At 40.6% G+C, this 15,512-nt stretch overlaps 1 protein-coding gene across 2 annotated transcripts in view; it reads right to left on the reverse strand.

Annotated features, from left to right (window-relative positions):
• Nucleotides 1–15,512, reverse strand: part of DDX60 (DExD/H-box helicase 60) — a 73,661-nt gene that overhangs the window by 25,313 nt on the left and 32,836 nt on the right. Inside the window, exons 15-25 of one of the 2 annotated variants that reach the window (XM_039542552.1) lie at nucleotides 12,821–12,987; nucleotides 11,040–11,204; nucleotides 9,516–9,665; nucleotides 8,900–9,019; nucleotides 7,586–7,681; nucleotides 5,830–5,945; nucleotides 4,808–4,950; nucleotides 4,390–4,499; nucleotides 3,897–4,001; nucleotides 3,638–3,766; nucleotides 2,064–2,191 (exon numbers count right to left, since the gene is read on the reverse strand). In XM_039542552.1, coding sequence (XP_039398486.1) covers nucleotides 2,064–2,191; nucleotides 3,638–3,766; nucleotides 3,897–4,001; nucleotides 4,390–4,499; nucleotides 4,808–4,950; nucleotides 5,830–5,945; nucleotides 7,586–7,681; nucleotides 8,900–9,019; nucleotides 9,516–9,665; nucleotides 11,040–11,204; nucleotides 12,821–12,987 — 1,429 coding nt within the window. The remainder of the gene's footprint in view (nucleotides 1–2,063; nucleotides 2,192–3,637; nucleotides 3,767–3,896; nucleotides 4,002–4,389; nucleotides 4,500–4,807; nucleotides 4,951–5,829; nucleotides 5,946–7,585; nucleotides 7,682–8,899; nucleotides 9,020–9,515; nucleotides 9,666–11,039; nucleotides 11,205–12,820; nucleotides 12,988–15,512) is intronic. The other variant, XM_039542553.1, reaches the window with a different exon arrangement.

Raw genomic sequence — 15,512 nt, forward strand, 5'->3', positions numbered from 1 at the left:
TCAGATAGGGTGATGAGTATAGTATAATAACGACATGAGAGAAAAGGAACAGGCTGGACACTTTTTGTCAGTGCCCTTTTCTCCCACACCAATATATGCCTTATCCAGAGAGAGATCCTGTGAGGACGTGAGATGAATTTACAACCTGACTTGTCATTAGCCATCTTGACTCAGAATGAGTGCTTAGGAAGACAGCAGAAGCAACAACATATCTTCTCCTTTTAATATTTTGAAATATCTAAACCAAAATCCAAATAGAGAAGAGTTGGAGCTTGAAAAGGATAATGGTAGAAATCTAGTTAAAACCACTACGCTTACAGATTTAGTGGCAGGTAAAAAAGAAAAAATCCCCAAGAACTGAATATGTGCAGGAACTCACACATCTATACAGCGTCTAAGTACAATATTGCATAGGCTATGAGGTTTCCTGACCCATTTAGACTAACTACTTTTTAACATAAAATGGTGTCTCAGGCCATCTAAGAAAGGGAATCTGTGGAAATAGTTTCATGAATGTAAACAATCTTTTAATTAAAAATACATTTAATAAATAACAATGACTTTTTCTATAAATTATCAGTTTTGAGAATTTACAGTGGAAGGTGTACTGGGTCTTCATATTAGACAAAGAAAGCTGCTTGTTTGTTTTTTGTTTGTTTTTATTTTAATTTTACAAACTGACCGCCCACAACTCTGTACTTATTGTTAGCTGCAACAAGCATTCAGAGCTCTTCCTTACACTGTAAAAAGTGACCCTTTAAACACTCCAGCCACACCCAACAACTTGTCATAAGAACAGAAGCTTCTCCACACAGTTAGGTACAATATCATGCTATTCACTTACACATGTGATGGACTTGTGGCAAAACGGTTAAAGAGTGATTATTTTTAGAGTCTAAAATATTTCAGATTTAATGGGAGAACTAGTCTATGCCAATTACATGTTCTGTAATACTGCTATACCTTGGTAGATTCCTTGGATTCATGACATTTTCTTTGATTATCATAGAAATGTAGGTCTGGAAGGTCTCAATATGTCACCTAGTCTAGTCACCTGCACTGAGGCAGGAATATGTATTATCTAGACCAGGGGTGGGCAAACTTTTTGGCCCAAGGCCACATCGGGTTGCGCAACTGTATGGAAAGCCGGGTAGGAAAGGCTGTGCCTCCCCAAACAGCCTGGCTCCCGCCCCCGATCCACCCTCTCCCACTTCCCACCTCCTGACTGCCCCTCTCAGAACCCCCAACCCATCCAACCCCTGCTCCCTGTCCCTTGACTGCCCCAACACCTCTCCACCCCTCCGCCCCTAACAGCCCCCCCCCCCAGGACTCCCATTCCTTATCCAACTACCCTCTGCTCCTCGTCCCCTGACCACCCCCTCCCGGGATCCCCCACCCCAACTCCCCCCTGGGATCCAACCCCCTTATCCAACCTCCCCTGCTCCCTGTCCCCCAACTGCCCTCCCAACCCCTATCCAAATCCCTGCCCCCTGACAGGCCCCCCCGAGACTCCCACTCCCAACCCTCCCTGTTCCCCATCCCCTGACCGCCCTCCCAGAATCTCCACCCCATCCAACCGTCCCCTCCTCCCTGACTGCCCCCCAGAACCCCCTGCTCTCTTACCAGTTGCAGGAGCTCGCAGCCATGACACCCAGCCAGAGCCAGCTGCGCTCCCCATGCTGCCCAGCTGGAGCAGCAGTCCAGAGTGCGGTCCATGCGGCGGCATGGCTGCAGGGAAGGGGGGACAGCAGGGGAGGGGCTGGGGACTAGGTTCCCTGGCTGAGAGCTTATGGGCCGGGCAGAATGATCCCACAGGCCATAGTTTGCTCACATCTCATTTAGACCATCCCTGACAGTTATTTGTCTACCCTGTTCTTAAAAACCTCCAATGACAGAGATCCCACAACTTCCCTAGGTAATTTGTTCAAGTTCTTTTTCCTAATGTCTAACCTAAATCTCCCTTCCTGCAATTTAAGCCCATGTACAATATTTCATGCAATATTATGTGCAATATTTCTCTACTATATAAACTGTAGCTTTTTTATTGCATTTGTGTGACTTACAGAAAAAACAATGCAGGCAGTTTATCCATCTGTCTTAGTTTTTCAACAAAACATGGGAAATTGTCCTTCATGTCTGTTTCTGAACAATAGGGAGGATGGGGTTTGAGTAACTTCAGCACCCTGTTAGCCTAGAAACAGAGATAATGATTAGATGAAGAGTGCACAAGGTTCATTCTCGAGTACCTTTTTAATAAGGCTGCAGGTTTGTGTTATATAAAATGATTATCAGTTCTAGCCTGACTACAACCTTGACTTTGGTAAGTAACAGGATTACACAGCATCTCAAGATGTTGTAGGTGGGCTAACAGACTGCTTAGCACAAAATTTCTGTTTGTTAAAAGAACAGGTTTTGAAATTTTTAAATATTTTAAAAAGAGAACCAGAAGGCAGGAGGAAGATAAGCAATTATGCAAATTAATAATCAAAAGCACCTTAGAAATCAGATACAAGTACAGCTCCCCGCACTGAGGCCCCGGCGGCAGCTCCCACCCCCTCTGCCCTGAGGCACCCCGCCCCCGTGGCGTGCGGCAGCTCCCTACCCCAGCTCACCTCTGCTCCACCCCTTCCCCAAGCCCTGCAGCAGCTTCCCCCTGCTCCACCCTGAGCCACATCCCCCGCAGCAGCTTCCCACTCCCCCCTCCGCCCTGAGGCGCCCCCCATGGCAGCTCCCCCCAGCCCAGGGAGCCGTGCTGCAGCTGCCCGCCCCAGCTCACCCCTGCTCCGCCTCCTCCCCGAGCACACCATCACTGCTTCACTTCTCCCGCCTCCCAGGCTTGCGGCGCCTAAGCTGATTGGCGCTGCAAGCCTGGGAGGTGGGAGAAGTGAAGCAGCGACAGCGTGCTCGGGGAGGAGGCGGAGCAGGGGCGGGGAGGGCCGCCCCCCCGTACTTGCTGCAGGCGGCCCTCCCCGCGCCCCCGTGCCCCAGCTCCCTCCGCCTAAATGCCAGCGGTGACCGGGGCGGCCGAAGATCCGGCCGCCGTGGTCACCGCTGAAGAAAATGCCGCCCCCCAAATCCTAGCACCCTAGGCAACTGCCTAGGTAGCCTAATAGGTTGCACCGGCCCTGTTGTACAGATCTTGTCAACAAAGTAATTAGAGCCATACTCGTTAAAATGGACAAAGTTATAACTAACTCTCAAATCTACCAAGTACTACACAGACTGTGGAGTTCTACTCTACTATGTTATATATTTTCCTGAGTTTTTGCCAATAAGTGTCTTGATAATCATGTTTAGTGTTAATGTAAACCCTGAGATTTTTCTGAAGCCTAGAAGACCATCAAGATCACCATTCATCAATATATCTGCAAAGTCTAGTCCATAACTTGCCAGACACTTAGATTAAGATCAAGTTGTCAAATTCAGAAAAACTGAAGTAATATGGTATTTGGAAATCAAAAACCTAAAAAGTTCCAAAAATAGTCATAATTTGTTACAACACTTGAACTAAAATCTGCTTTTAAAAATGACATACAGGGAAACTTTCTAACTGAGGGAACTATAATTGCTTTGTATTAAATCTAGCTTTCTAGTCATACCTGAGAAGAATGTCACATAACTTGATCATTGTAGTTACCTTCATTCTGTTGTCATGTACAATCCAATTTTTTAGCTCTTCCTTCAATTCTTCTTCATATTTTCTTGCATCTGCTTTTGTGATTACTATTTTATTTTTAAAATGTGTAAACTTCTCAGGATCTAGCTCCTTAAAATCAGGTAACAGAAAAACGATGTTGTTACAAAATATGTACAATGTCGTCTGGCAAATATGCAATGGCCTCTTACAAACAAATGCTCAGACTAGTTGTGAAAATATATAAGTGATGAGTGCTTACGTCAGCTCTTGGCCAGTTTTCCCAGACTTGCACCATGGAGTCATACAGTAAAATACTTTCTCGTGGAGAAAAAGCCAGGTCTGAAGGGAAGCCATATTTATCTATCTGTAATACCAGAAAAAGGAAAGCAGAGAGAATTTATGGTGTGTGTGTGTATGTGGCGGGGGGGGAGTTCCCCCTTCATCTTCTCTTCAGTGGGCAACTGTTTCCCATCTTGTTCTACATTGCCCTTCCTTAGGTTCTTGTGTTGCAGTAGCCATTCTTGAGAGATAGAAAGACAGGATAGAATTTGTCTTTGTACATGAATGCCGCAAAAATGACACAGCATGATTCCTTCTACAGGCGCTCAATCCCTGTTTCTGTATCATCCCTGCCTTGTTTTAACCTGGGCAGGGAAACTGGTTTCCTTGCAAGATGTCATGAAGGTATGTTTTCTTAATAATTTTATGGTTCATTTCAAAAATTGTTTTGTTTACTATACCATTAAACTTACATGGTCCACAGTTAGGGCAGCACATGGGTGATAGTGATGAATTTTGAAGTCATTGTCCTCTAGGGAACACACATATTTTTCCAGATCATTGTATCTCTCTCCATAAAGCACTGTAAACAGAATAGTAAGTTTCTAAATCTAAAGCAAGTATCTGATAATAGTTTAAAACTAAAACCAAAAGGCCACCATTTTCAAACTTGAGTACATAAACTTACTCATCTAAGCAAATGGTCTTATTGTCAAAGGTGATAAGCACCTTCAGTTATCATTGAAGTCAGTGGTAGTTGTGGGTACTCAGAGCCTTTGAAAAATCTCATTTTATTAGACACTCACATTTGCTGATTTTCACCATATGCTTTTTAAAAATCAGATATAAAGGACTAATCTGTTTTTTTTAATGTTGCATTTTGATACATACCCAATTTAACTTTATATGATTTATTTACTGTCTTGATATTCTTTTGTTTTTTAGTTCCTTTCTTGGTAGTTGTAGAAGATCCAAGGCTTTCTTCTCTTACACTTTCAACATGCTGCCAGTACCTCTTTACTGACTGTAGCCACCTAAACAAAAAATAATGCATTTGCTGGAAAAGTAGTGCAATGTAACATACCTGCACAAACGATTCCTTTTTTGATATTCTAATAAACCATTGTGAACTCTTCAAACTAGCAAAAGCAAACTGCAGACTTCTCTGATACTCTGGAAATACTATGAAAAATATCCCTTTTAGTAGAATAATAACAAGAATAAGAGAACAAAAGACATTGTGTCATTATGGAATAAATTCTTCCCTGTTAAATTCCTCAGATATGAGGAAATCCTTGAATGTAGTAGAACTGATGCAATTTCACTCTGTTGGGTAGCAGGCAGTGGGAAGCCTGCAGCTAGGGTCTTAACACCTAATATAGGCTAGGGTCCCAGCTCTGTAGGGCCGCCCTATGCCCTGGCAGATGGGGTGTTGGCCAGATGAGTGGGGGAAGAGGAGGAGCTGGAGATCCACAAACATACAGATCCACTAACTAAAGGCTCCTGCAGCAGCTAAGGTTATAATAGCAGCTACAGAGTAGCTCTCAAGCTTCTACACGGTCTGTGATGTGGATTGTCTGTCTCCCTTGACCCAGATGGACCTCTTGGTTTATGCATTAGGTTCAAGGATTGATCCTTATATAAACACAACCCACAGAATGTGGAAAGTTATTCCAGAAACTATATCCAGTGAACTGTGCTGAATTCCCTTCTTATTGTCTCCTGGTGAAAAACTCTGTGGGACTGCAGAGGGGGCAGGGTATGCAGCCCAAGATCATGTAAATTGCTTGATAGCAAGTTAAGGCCCTAAAGATGTGTCTTCAAAATACACAGAGATTAAAAAAAGTAAAGCAATTCAAATCAAATAAGGCAACTCATTTTGCACTTTCAAGAAAATAAAGCATCATATTTACTCAGTAAGATGTTTTGGGTTACTAATAGTTGCAGAGAGAGCCAAAAATGGACATCGAATCATAACTAGAAGGTGCTCCCAAACTTCTGCTCCAATTTCACCACCAAGACAATGGACCTGTTATTGGACATAATACTCACTTTTAAAAATGGATGTTTCACATTAGAAAAAACCCTCAATTTTTTACTTCCTATACTGTACAGTAGATTTACAATATTTTCCCCACTGTCCCACCAATTTTCCAAGTCCTAACAAAGTAAATTAGACTCTTCCAGCACACCGCAGCAAGTTGCACTTCCATAAAGTTCTCCGGGATAAATATTTACTATTTAGAGACAGGGTGTGATGCTGGCAAACCAGGTCAGATTTGGGCCATAGGCTAATTTGCTTGTGTATTAGTATAGATCAAAGTGAGTAATATATATGTGTGTATTCAGATGTTTAAACTTCATGAAAACTAATGTAATGTTGCTTGTATTGTTTTCACTTATCTGTTCCTGTTATAATATAATGGCAAACATTTACATGGTGTATACCCTGTGATTAAATAACTCATCAGAGAAATCTTGTGAAATGCTAATGAAGGACTTAAGGAATTTGCTAATTCCAAAGCAAATGGCCATTGTGGTAATGACCTGAGGTCAGAGACTCAAAGTGGATTCCACACTCATCCTTATCAAAAGAAAAGCCCATGTGGGTAGAGACACTGTCAGCTTGCTTTCTGTGTGAAGATATTATAAATATGGATTCAAAGAAAGATCCTTTACTCTGGACTGTTTGGATTCTAACAGGGCAGAATAACTGAATGAGAAGACAGAGATCCCCAGAGTTATTCTGGGTAGCCTCTCGGGGTAGCCGAGAGGCTTTGGGAAACTGGCAGATTACTGCATCTCTGCTACAATTTGCACTGACAAACTGTGACTTACCTGCTAATATATTTTCTCTGCTTTAAGCTCTTAATACCTCTCATTTCCTTTTCTTAGCTAATAAACCTATAGTTAGTTTGCTATGGAATTGGCTGCCAGAATTGTCTTTGGTGTCAGACCTGGAGTACCAATTGATTTGGGGTAAGTGGCTGGTCTACTGGGACTGGGAGAAACCTGATACAGTGTGATTTGTGGTTAAAGTGACCATTATCACAAAGCCCAGTTTGTCTGGCTAGCAAGATAGACTGGAGAGTCTAAGGGGGACTGTCTGTGACTCCATGGTAAGACTGGTATAGTGATCCAGTAATTCACATTTATTACTGGTTTGGTGAAATCTGATTATAGAACATACCACCAGTTTTGGGATGTCTGCCCTTGTTTTCTGACAGTCTGCCCTGAAGTAGGCACTCACAGTTGTGAGCCAATCCAGATAGCATGACACAGCGTGCTCCTGATTCCCCTATGAGAACTCTAGTCCATGTGAAAGAAGATAGCTCAATATTGCACTTAAAAACATCCCTCATAACTGAATCACAAATGGCATTTGCTTTAGACATGGAGAGAAACAAATTCTGGTGCTTCAGACCAGCTGAGAATTGCCATGAACAGGAGACTTTAAAAAAATGAGTAAGGGTGATAGTACCAAAAGAAAAAGGTACACAGACAGCTAACTAAGTGCCATTGGAAGAGGAAGTGGCACTTGGTTTTTTTTGTTTTTTTTTAAATAGAATATGTGCATATAAACATGCCAAACTCACTTAGCTCCTGACATTTTAATTAAATGCCCTTTAATAATTCCAACAGAAGCAAAGAAGGACAGTAGAAATCTACCTCATCAAATATAACATATCTGATCCTTTTGGCCCATTGCTGGCGGTGAGGTGACAGCAGCAGGATTTCTAAGCATTGAGGCACTGTCACTAGTACCTGAAAAAATGTTTGCAGCCCATTAGTTTGAAACCTGCTGACAAATGACATTATTATAAGACATAGTTTTTATAATGTAAATAAACATTTTTTATTTTCAATGAATAACAGCTAGAGGTGGCTGATTCCTCAAAGGTCGAGAATCTGGATATGTCCAAGATAAGCATCCAAAATTTCAGATAATCTAAATATTAGCCGAACTAGCCAAACCATTATAAACCCTATTCACTTTCTTCTTAAGTTCTTCTTCTAATAGATTTCTCACCAAAAAAGAGAATACTCATCCTGCTGCAGGGGTAACTTAACACTTAGGGGCCAAAAAGCTCCAGACTGCAGAGTACACAGTCCCACAGTACAAATCGCTATTCTTGAACACTATATTAATCTTCTCTAATAAGAACCAAAATTCAATTACTCTTTTGTGCCAGGAATGAATTACTAAGTTTAGAAAGTAAGCTAACCTGGTGATGACACTTAATGCACTTATATTTTAAATGCAAGATGTAGATTTAGTTTAGAAAATAGTTCAAGATCCCAGAGACTGAAGCTGTTACAAGGAGATCCATAGACAGCCAAAGCAGGGTTGGCTGTAGTGCAGAGAGGAGGTAAAATGGGGCCCAGCTGGTGCCACCTCTTCCCCCAGCACCCTCCTAGATCCAGAACTGTGCAGGCGAGACACACACACCCATTTTGGGAAATTAGAGCCCAGGTGCCGCCTTCCCTTCCCCTTGGGAAAAAACTGCAGAGAGGAACCCATTAGAGACTCCAGTTGGTAGGAGCAGCTGCAGAAATAGCAGTACTAAATTAAGCTGCTTATCTGCTTTACTCCTTGAGAGAGAGATGAAATTGAGAACATACTTGTTAAAAAAAAGGGCGGGATGGTTTTCAAGATCGTTAACTTCAGTGTATATTATTACCCACTGATCTAGAAAACTGGCAAGTAAGCAAACCAGTTTGTTGTACACACAAGATCTATCATCTCTATTGGAACTTCATGTAAAATGAAGTGAGATTCAAACATCAGGAAAGGTCTGTTTGTGAAGATTTCTACAATATTAGAATTTTCTTCTGTTATATTCTGATGTCTTTGGAAGGTCATAGTTTAAAAAATAGTACCATGATGAACTTTCTGAGGTGCAGTCTACCAGAAATTCAAACTTTGCTATTTAAATAAAGAAATGTATCATATAATAACAAATCTGAAATAACAGAGTATACCTGACAGTTCAGAGCATCATGGCGGTAATCTCTTGTGAAAACACCACATACTACCATGCCATCGGGCAGTGTTTTGTTAAATCGATTATAAACAGTTGCCCACACTTGGTTAACAAGAGCCTGATTATTAAAGAAAAGCAACACATCAGTAACACGTCAATACAATTTAGACAGCTAAGAAAATAAAAACTATAAACAAATAGGCTATTTCACCATTATATTACTCCAACTTTATATCAGTGTAAATACATTAAAGTCAATCCTGAATGCAAATTACAATGAATATTTATTACCAAGTTTTATAATAGACGCAGACACAGCATGTGCAATGAAACTGCAAACATCATACTAAAAATCGTGTCAGGTGTAAGAAAACAAGACAATATCAAATAAGCTAAATTCTGCTGTCCTTGTGTAGGCAAAGAGTTCACTGATTTCAACATTGAATAGAAGCTTAAGGTTTTAACTCACTTGGGCCAGATCCTCAGGAGGTGTAAATCACTAACTTCAGCAAAGTCAATGTACTTGAGGTTTTGAGGATTTGACTGAAATATGTTTTATTTTGCTGTAAAATCACTTTTCATTAAACTATGCCTTGTACGCATTTAAGCCATACCTTTGTTGGAGCAACATACACAACCACCCCCTCGTTACTTTCTTTCAGGATTTTCTCCATGCAGTAGTAGGAGGCATATGTTTTCCCTGATGAGGTAGGGGCTACAATCACTGCAGATTCATTATTATCTACAATGTCAAGAAGGTCTCGCTGCAGATAAAAAGTGACATGGATTGTATGTCAAAACAATATCTTTTTTGTACAGTTATGATGCAATTAAACCCATTTCAGTTCACCAGCACACAATCATCTTTTTTCTTTACCACTGCATAATTCTATGCTGCCCTGCTATAGAAAAAACATTTCACTCCAGTGCCTTCTTCCTTATGGCCACACTTCCACATAGACCTCTGTCTCATCCCAATAGGGGCCTTCTCCTCCTGAACAAACTCCACCTGCTCCATACCCAAAGAGTCTTGTGGAGAGATAACAGAGTAGGACTTAGAACTACAGGCAAGGAGCATTTGGTCATGTCTTGCTGGCTCAGTGCTTCTTAGTAGTGGACCTTCTTTGGTGCATGGAGAGACTAGTGAAAAGTTGGAGTAGCATGCTCGTTGCTGTTGTGACTTCCCCTCCAGATGGTGAGATTCTGGAATGTCAGTCTTGCCTCAGGAGGCTTGTGGTCCCAAAAGGAGAGGCTTCTTGGCCTTACTATTGATTCTTATGGGGTATTAAGTTTGCTCGCTCTGCCTTATGGCACCTCTCTTCAAAGCGTTTGGAAAATCAGATGCAAGGCTGACTTTGGAGCCCTCCAACTCAGTCCAGTTAAGTTTGAATTAGGTCATCATTAATGAGCATCAACTTGGAAAAAAAATCTTGCTTAAACCAGCAATTTTAAAAGTATTATTTATTTTCCATAGCATAGGGACTGTTAGTCTATAACCCCCCCCCCCCCAAACATAAAACATCCAGACACATAAAACCACTTTCAAGGAACCTGATGAGATCTTATCTGGGTCAATTTTTTTTAAGACCCTGTGTCACCAGTTTATGGAAAATTCAGTGTAAAATCCCGATACACATAAATAATAGGTAAAACCCTGTCACAAAAAAAGCAAGCAAACAAACAATACAACATTCATTCATCAGCAAATCAAAAATAAACTCAGATTTATGGATAAATTTCATCATCTCCACTTTCTCCTCTACCAATCTACAAACAGACGAGGTAATTACAATAAACTTTCCTTTTCTAGAACTGGACTGGAGATCAGACAGCTTATTCTGAAATCTAAATCTGGATTTTAAAAAGTTACTTGAAAGCTAATCAAGAAGAAAACTATTTCAAATATGAAAGTTTATATTTTTAGAAGATCTGTATATTTATATAAGCTATTCTCCTAGCACAACCCTCCCACCCACTGTACGTGAAAATGGAGGTTCCTGAAAATTAAGTTCCCCAAATTAGCTTTTCAAAGAGGCTGTGAACAGCTGTAGAATTTTCTGTTATATTTTAATATTGGCTCTTCTAACAACAATTACCTATGAAAACAGTAGGTCAAATTTCACAGTATATGGTATTACCTGCCATGTATCAGGAATAAAATGCTGGATCCTGGGGTCTCGATCTGTTCTCTCTTCTCGTAACAGGCAATGACCCATGTACTGTAGCTGAAACCGAGCTGCTCCCATGCCAACAGCATATTTAGAAATCTTTGCCTTCGTCTCTTTTCTGTCATCTTCTGGAATCTGTAAATATTTAGAATTTTTGATGCAGCTTGTTTGTTTATATTATCATAATTAATTTTGTTTTCACTTCTCGGTGAAGTAGCAATATTATATCTAGCTATTTATTTCCTACAATCAAGAAAATGATTTATTTAAAATATGTTAAGTTTTCTTGTTCCAATTAAGCATCAAATTATTATGGTCTCACAATAGCAAGAAGTTAAGAAATCTGCAGGTGATGGCAGGATCAGGACCTTAAACAATAGCATTAAGAAGCCTCGAAACTCGTTTGGTGTTGATGGTAATGAAGAGTTCAGGAGGTGGTAAAAATAGTGCTGAATGCAAGAGGCACCCAGCACCACACAGGAGCAGGTCATTACTCAGACAATACATGGGATAACAGTCTAGATGTAGCAGTGATGTTCCAGATATTATAACATGGAACCAAGGTTAAATAATTTAAATTATAATAGTTTCTAAATTTTGTTTTAAAGGTTTAACTTGTTTCTTATCAAATGTTCCTCCCCTTCTTACTCCTCCTTTTCTAGCCTTTAGTTTTATTACAGAGGGAGCCCGTAGCAAGTCCTATATTTAGGTGGCCTAACACTTCCCTTTATAAAAGATTCTTGTGACGGTTTCTTTGAGAATCTCTAACACATGCATTGTTTGCGGTAGGCTTTGATATTATTACATATATTATAGGGTGAGCTATCAAAGAGAAAAAGTGCCTTTTCTTGCCCATTAAGTTTCATTCATCTTTTACTGAGATATAATGTGTTAAAAATCACCATTTCCCTTTTCTCATTTTTGTTGTTCAGGAAATTTTTGTCGGCCTGCCAGAATAATAACTAACCATGAACATTCTAAGGTGGGGTAGCCACTAAAGCATCTGAGTGCTGCTGGAGCAGCTGTTGGAGATGAAGAGAGCCAGGCTGCACTGCTCCTTCGAGACCTAGCATGTAGCCTGCCTACATACCACCTGGTAGGAAATGTAGGGGGAGAGGAAACACCAAACTGAACTGTCTCACCTATAAGCCCCCTAGTCCTAGCCCCTGACTCCAACTGCCAGCTAATGTTTTCCTGTAGGTTAGGTGGTAGAAGTATGCTGCAAAGCTGAAAGTTCAGAGTGTGAACTGATGATGCACAATGGTGTGCTTGTTCCAGTTGCACATAATTTAATTTGTTCTTACCTTTTTCTTTAAAAACACACTTAGGAAATAATATTTAAAAAATCAAACTGTGTTAAAACAACATTATGCAGGTGGCAAAATAGCATTTGAAAGTTAGGAAATGACAGATTTACAGTTGCTTGTGCAATCTTAATTTGGCCCTATTGTTCACAGTGCAGCCTCTACATGATCACATATGTTTTTTTCCCACGGGGCCTCTGCCTTACTTAGTTCCACAAGATGTACATACAACGGGGGCCGAAATAAAATTGCATGGACAATCATATATCTGGTATCTCCTACATTTCAAGTGCTTGACTTTGCAATCTAAATAATTTTCTTTTAACATAGCTTTTTTGTATGCAGTTGTAGATATTTTGAAAAAAAAATACAAATCATATGAAAAAAACTATAGCAGAGATTAAATTATATGCATATAGAATAGTACAGTTGTTATACAGACATTACCTGGGAAGATTCTAAAGTACATGCTAAATTGTCAAATCCAAAGTATCTAAGACATCTGACAATTTTTTGATAATCTGTCTTCTCCATTAAATCTTTATATTTTTCCAGCAAGGAATGAATTCTTCTCATTACTTCAACAGCTGCATTTATATCTTTCACTCTCTTTCCTTGAAAAATAAAATATTCAGCTATATTTATAATCTCATTAAGTATTTTTAATTTTAAAAATATTTTTTGGTCATTTGAGAAGTGGTAGAACCCTCCACACAAGAGCCAAATGTTCCTCCCAGCTGCACAGGCTCTGTGCAAAGAGGGAAAGTCTCAGATCTCGGGCTCCAGCTTGAGCCCAAACATCAACACTACAATTTTTAGCCCCGCAGCCTGAGACCCGCAAGCCCAAGTCAGCTGACCCAGGCCAGCCCCGGGTGTGCTGCAGCTCTTTTATTGCAGTGTAGTTGTATCCTCTGGGACCATGTGCAATTACTTTGATTTTGATGTCAGCTTGGAAAGCCCTGCATCAGCAAGCTCCCAATAAAAGCCATCAACATAAAGCCTCATTGTAGAGATTTTCTGGGATGCAACGGGATGAAAATGACTAGCCAAGAAGCAGTCCTACCAAGGGTTACTGTTGCAGACAGTTTATGATTTATTTTAATCCCAGGCTGTGTGATGAGGGACACATCCAAAATAGTTCAGCTCTATGGACCTTCAGGACATGTTGCAAGACCCACCTCTTCCCACATTTTTATGCAAATATATGTGAACTGCTGGCTGAGATTTGGGCATTGAGAGCTGGGATCTATGGCTAGAGTGTTTTCTTTTTTCAAGGGATCGACTTGGGGAGGAAACTACATTTATTTCTGTTTGTATTACTTGGCTTGTCTAGAGCTCTGGATAGGTGCATTTAAATGTTATGTATAAATCAAAATGCACAAAATAATAAATATGCTCGGATGCTTTACACATCAGCCTCCTTTCATGGCCAGTGCATGTAGATGGTGGTTTGGACTTTTTTTTAAAATTCTTTTCTGTTTACACCTCATTGCCATTTTAGAACATGTGTATTGCTTTAAAAATATATTCTTCTGGTGTCCAGTTCTTGCATTAAATGACAGGGGGATATGATATTGCAGTGTATTTGGACCTTAGCATCCACACCATGGGATGGGAGAATGGGAGCTGGAGAGTGGAGAACAGGGTTCTGACACTTTGGTTCGATGTTACCATAAACACGGGTGTTTTCCATGATGATCCTCTCAAAATTTTGGCATTCTTACTTTTCTCCTGTCACTTACTACACCAGTGTTTCCAGCTCTCACAAACTGATCATGAAAATCATTGTTTGGGTCCTGACTGCATGTAGCTTCACAATGCCTTGAAAAGTTCCAGCCATCACACCATTTTTAGGAAGCAAGATGAGAGTGTTTGATTAGTGTAGTAAATGATATGCTAAACTACACAGCCAGACACCATGAGTTCTAGTCCCAGCTATTACACTGAAAATATTTCTGTACCTTTGCAATCCTTACTATGAACCAAGGCTTTGTACGCTGGGTGGTTATTATCATTCATGCATGTAACAGAGATTGCACAAGGACATTTCAGAGAGAGCTGGAATTAGAATCCAGGTAACTACTATATCACCACTACAAGTGACCCAGATCACTACTATATAAAGGGAGACAAAGCTCTTCTACTTTGCCACATAGTCTTTTAAAAGTGATATGCCAAATTAGGTGTTTGTCTAAACTCTCCCCCCTTATTAATGCAGTGTGCTCTCTGTTAGCCTTTAGCACAGGGGTCAGCAACCTTTCAGAAGTGGTGTACCGAGTCTTCATTTATTCACTCTAATTTAAGGTTTCGCGTGCCAATAATACATTTTAACCTTTTTAGAAGGTCTCTTTCTATAAGTCTATAATATATAACTAAATGATTGTTGTATGTAAAGTAAATAAGGTTTCAAAATGTTTAAGAAGCTTCATTTAAAATTAAATTAAAATGCAGAGCCCCCCAGATTGGTGGCCAGGACCCGGGCAGTGTGAGTGCCACTGAAAATCAGCTTACGTGCTGCCTTCGGCACCCGTGCCATAGGTTGCCTAACCCTGCTTTAGGAGCTGCCTACATACACCTCTACCCTGATATAACGCTGTCCTCAGGAGCCAAAAAAATCTTACCGTGTTATAGGTGAAACTGCATTATATCAAACTTGCTTTGATCCGCCGGAGTGCGCAGTCCCCCCCCCCCAAAGAGCGCTGCTTTACCACGTTATATTCGAATTCGTGTTATACCGGGTCGCATTATATCAAGGTAGAGGTGTATTTAAATTTACTTCTCGGCTATAGGGTGCTAAGACAGTGGTTCTCAAGCTTTAGTATGGTGACCCCTTTCAGATAGTAAGCCTCTGAATGTGACACACACCCCCCTTATAAATTAACATATTTTTATATATTTACCAGCATTATAAATTCTGGAGGCAAAGCAGGTTTGGGGGGAGGCTGACAGCTTGCAACCCCCCATGTAATAACCTCGTGACCCCTGAGGGGTCCCCACTCCCAGTTTGAGAACCTCTGTGCTAAGCGACATGGTTCTTTAGGTCAAATTATAGTTGCTCCTGCTTTTTACTGAGGTCCCAGTATCAGTCCCCACAGATGACCTACACAGGAGTGGTGTTACATGTAGCTTTGTTGCCTGT

The sequence above is a fragment of the Mauremys reevesii genome, linkage group 5 (genome assembly GCF_016161935.1).
Source record: "Mauremys reevesii isolate NIE-2019 linkage group 5, ASM1616193v1, whole genome shotgun sequence".
Classification (NCBI taxonomy): domain Eukaryota; kingdom Metazoa; phylum Chordata; order Testudines; family Geoemydidae; genus Mauremys; species Mauremys reevesii.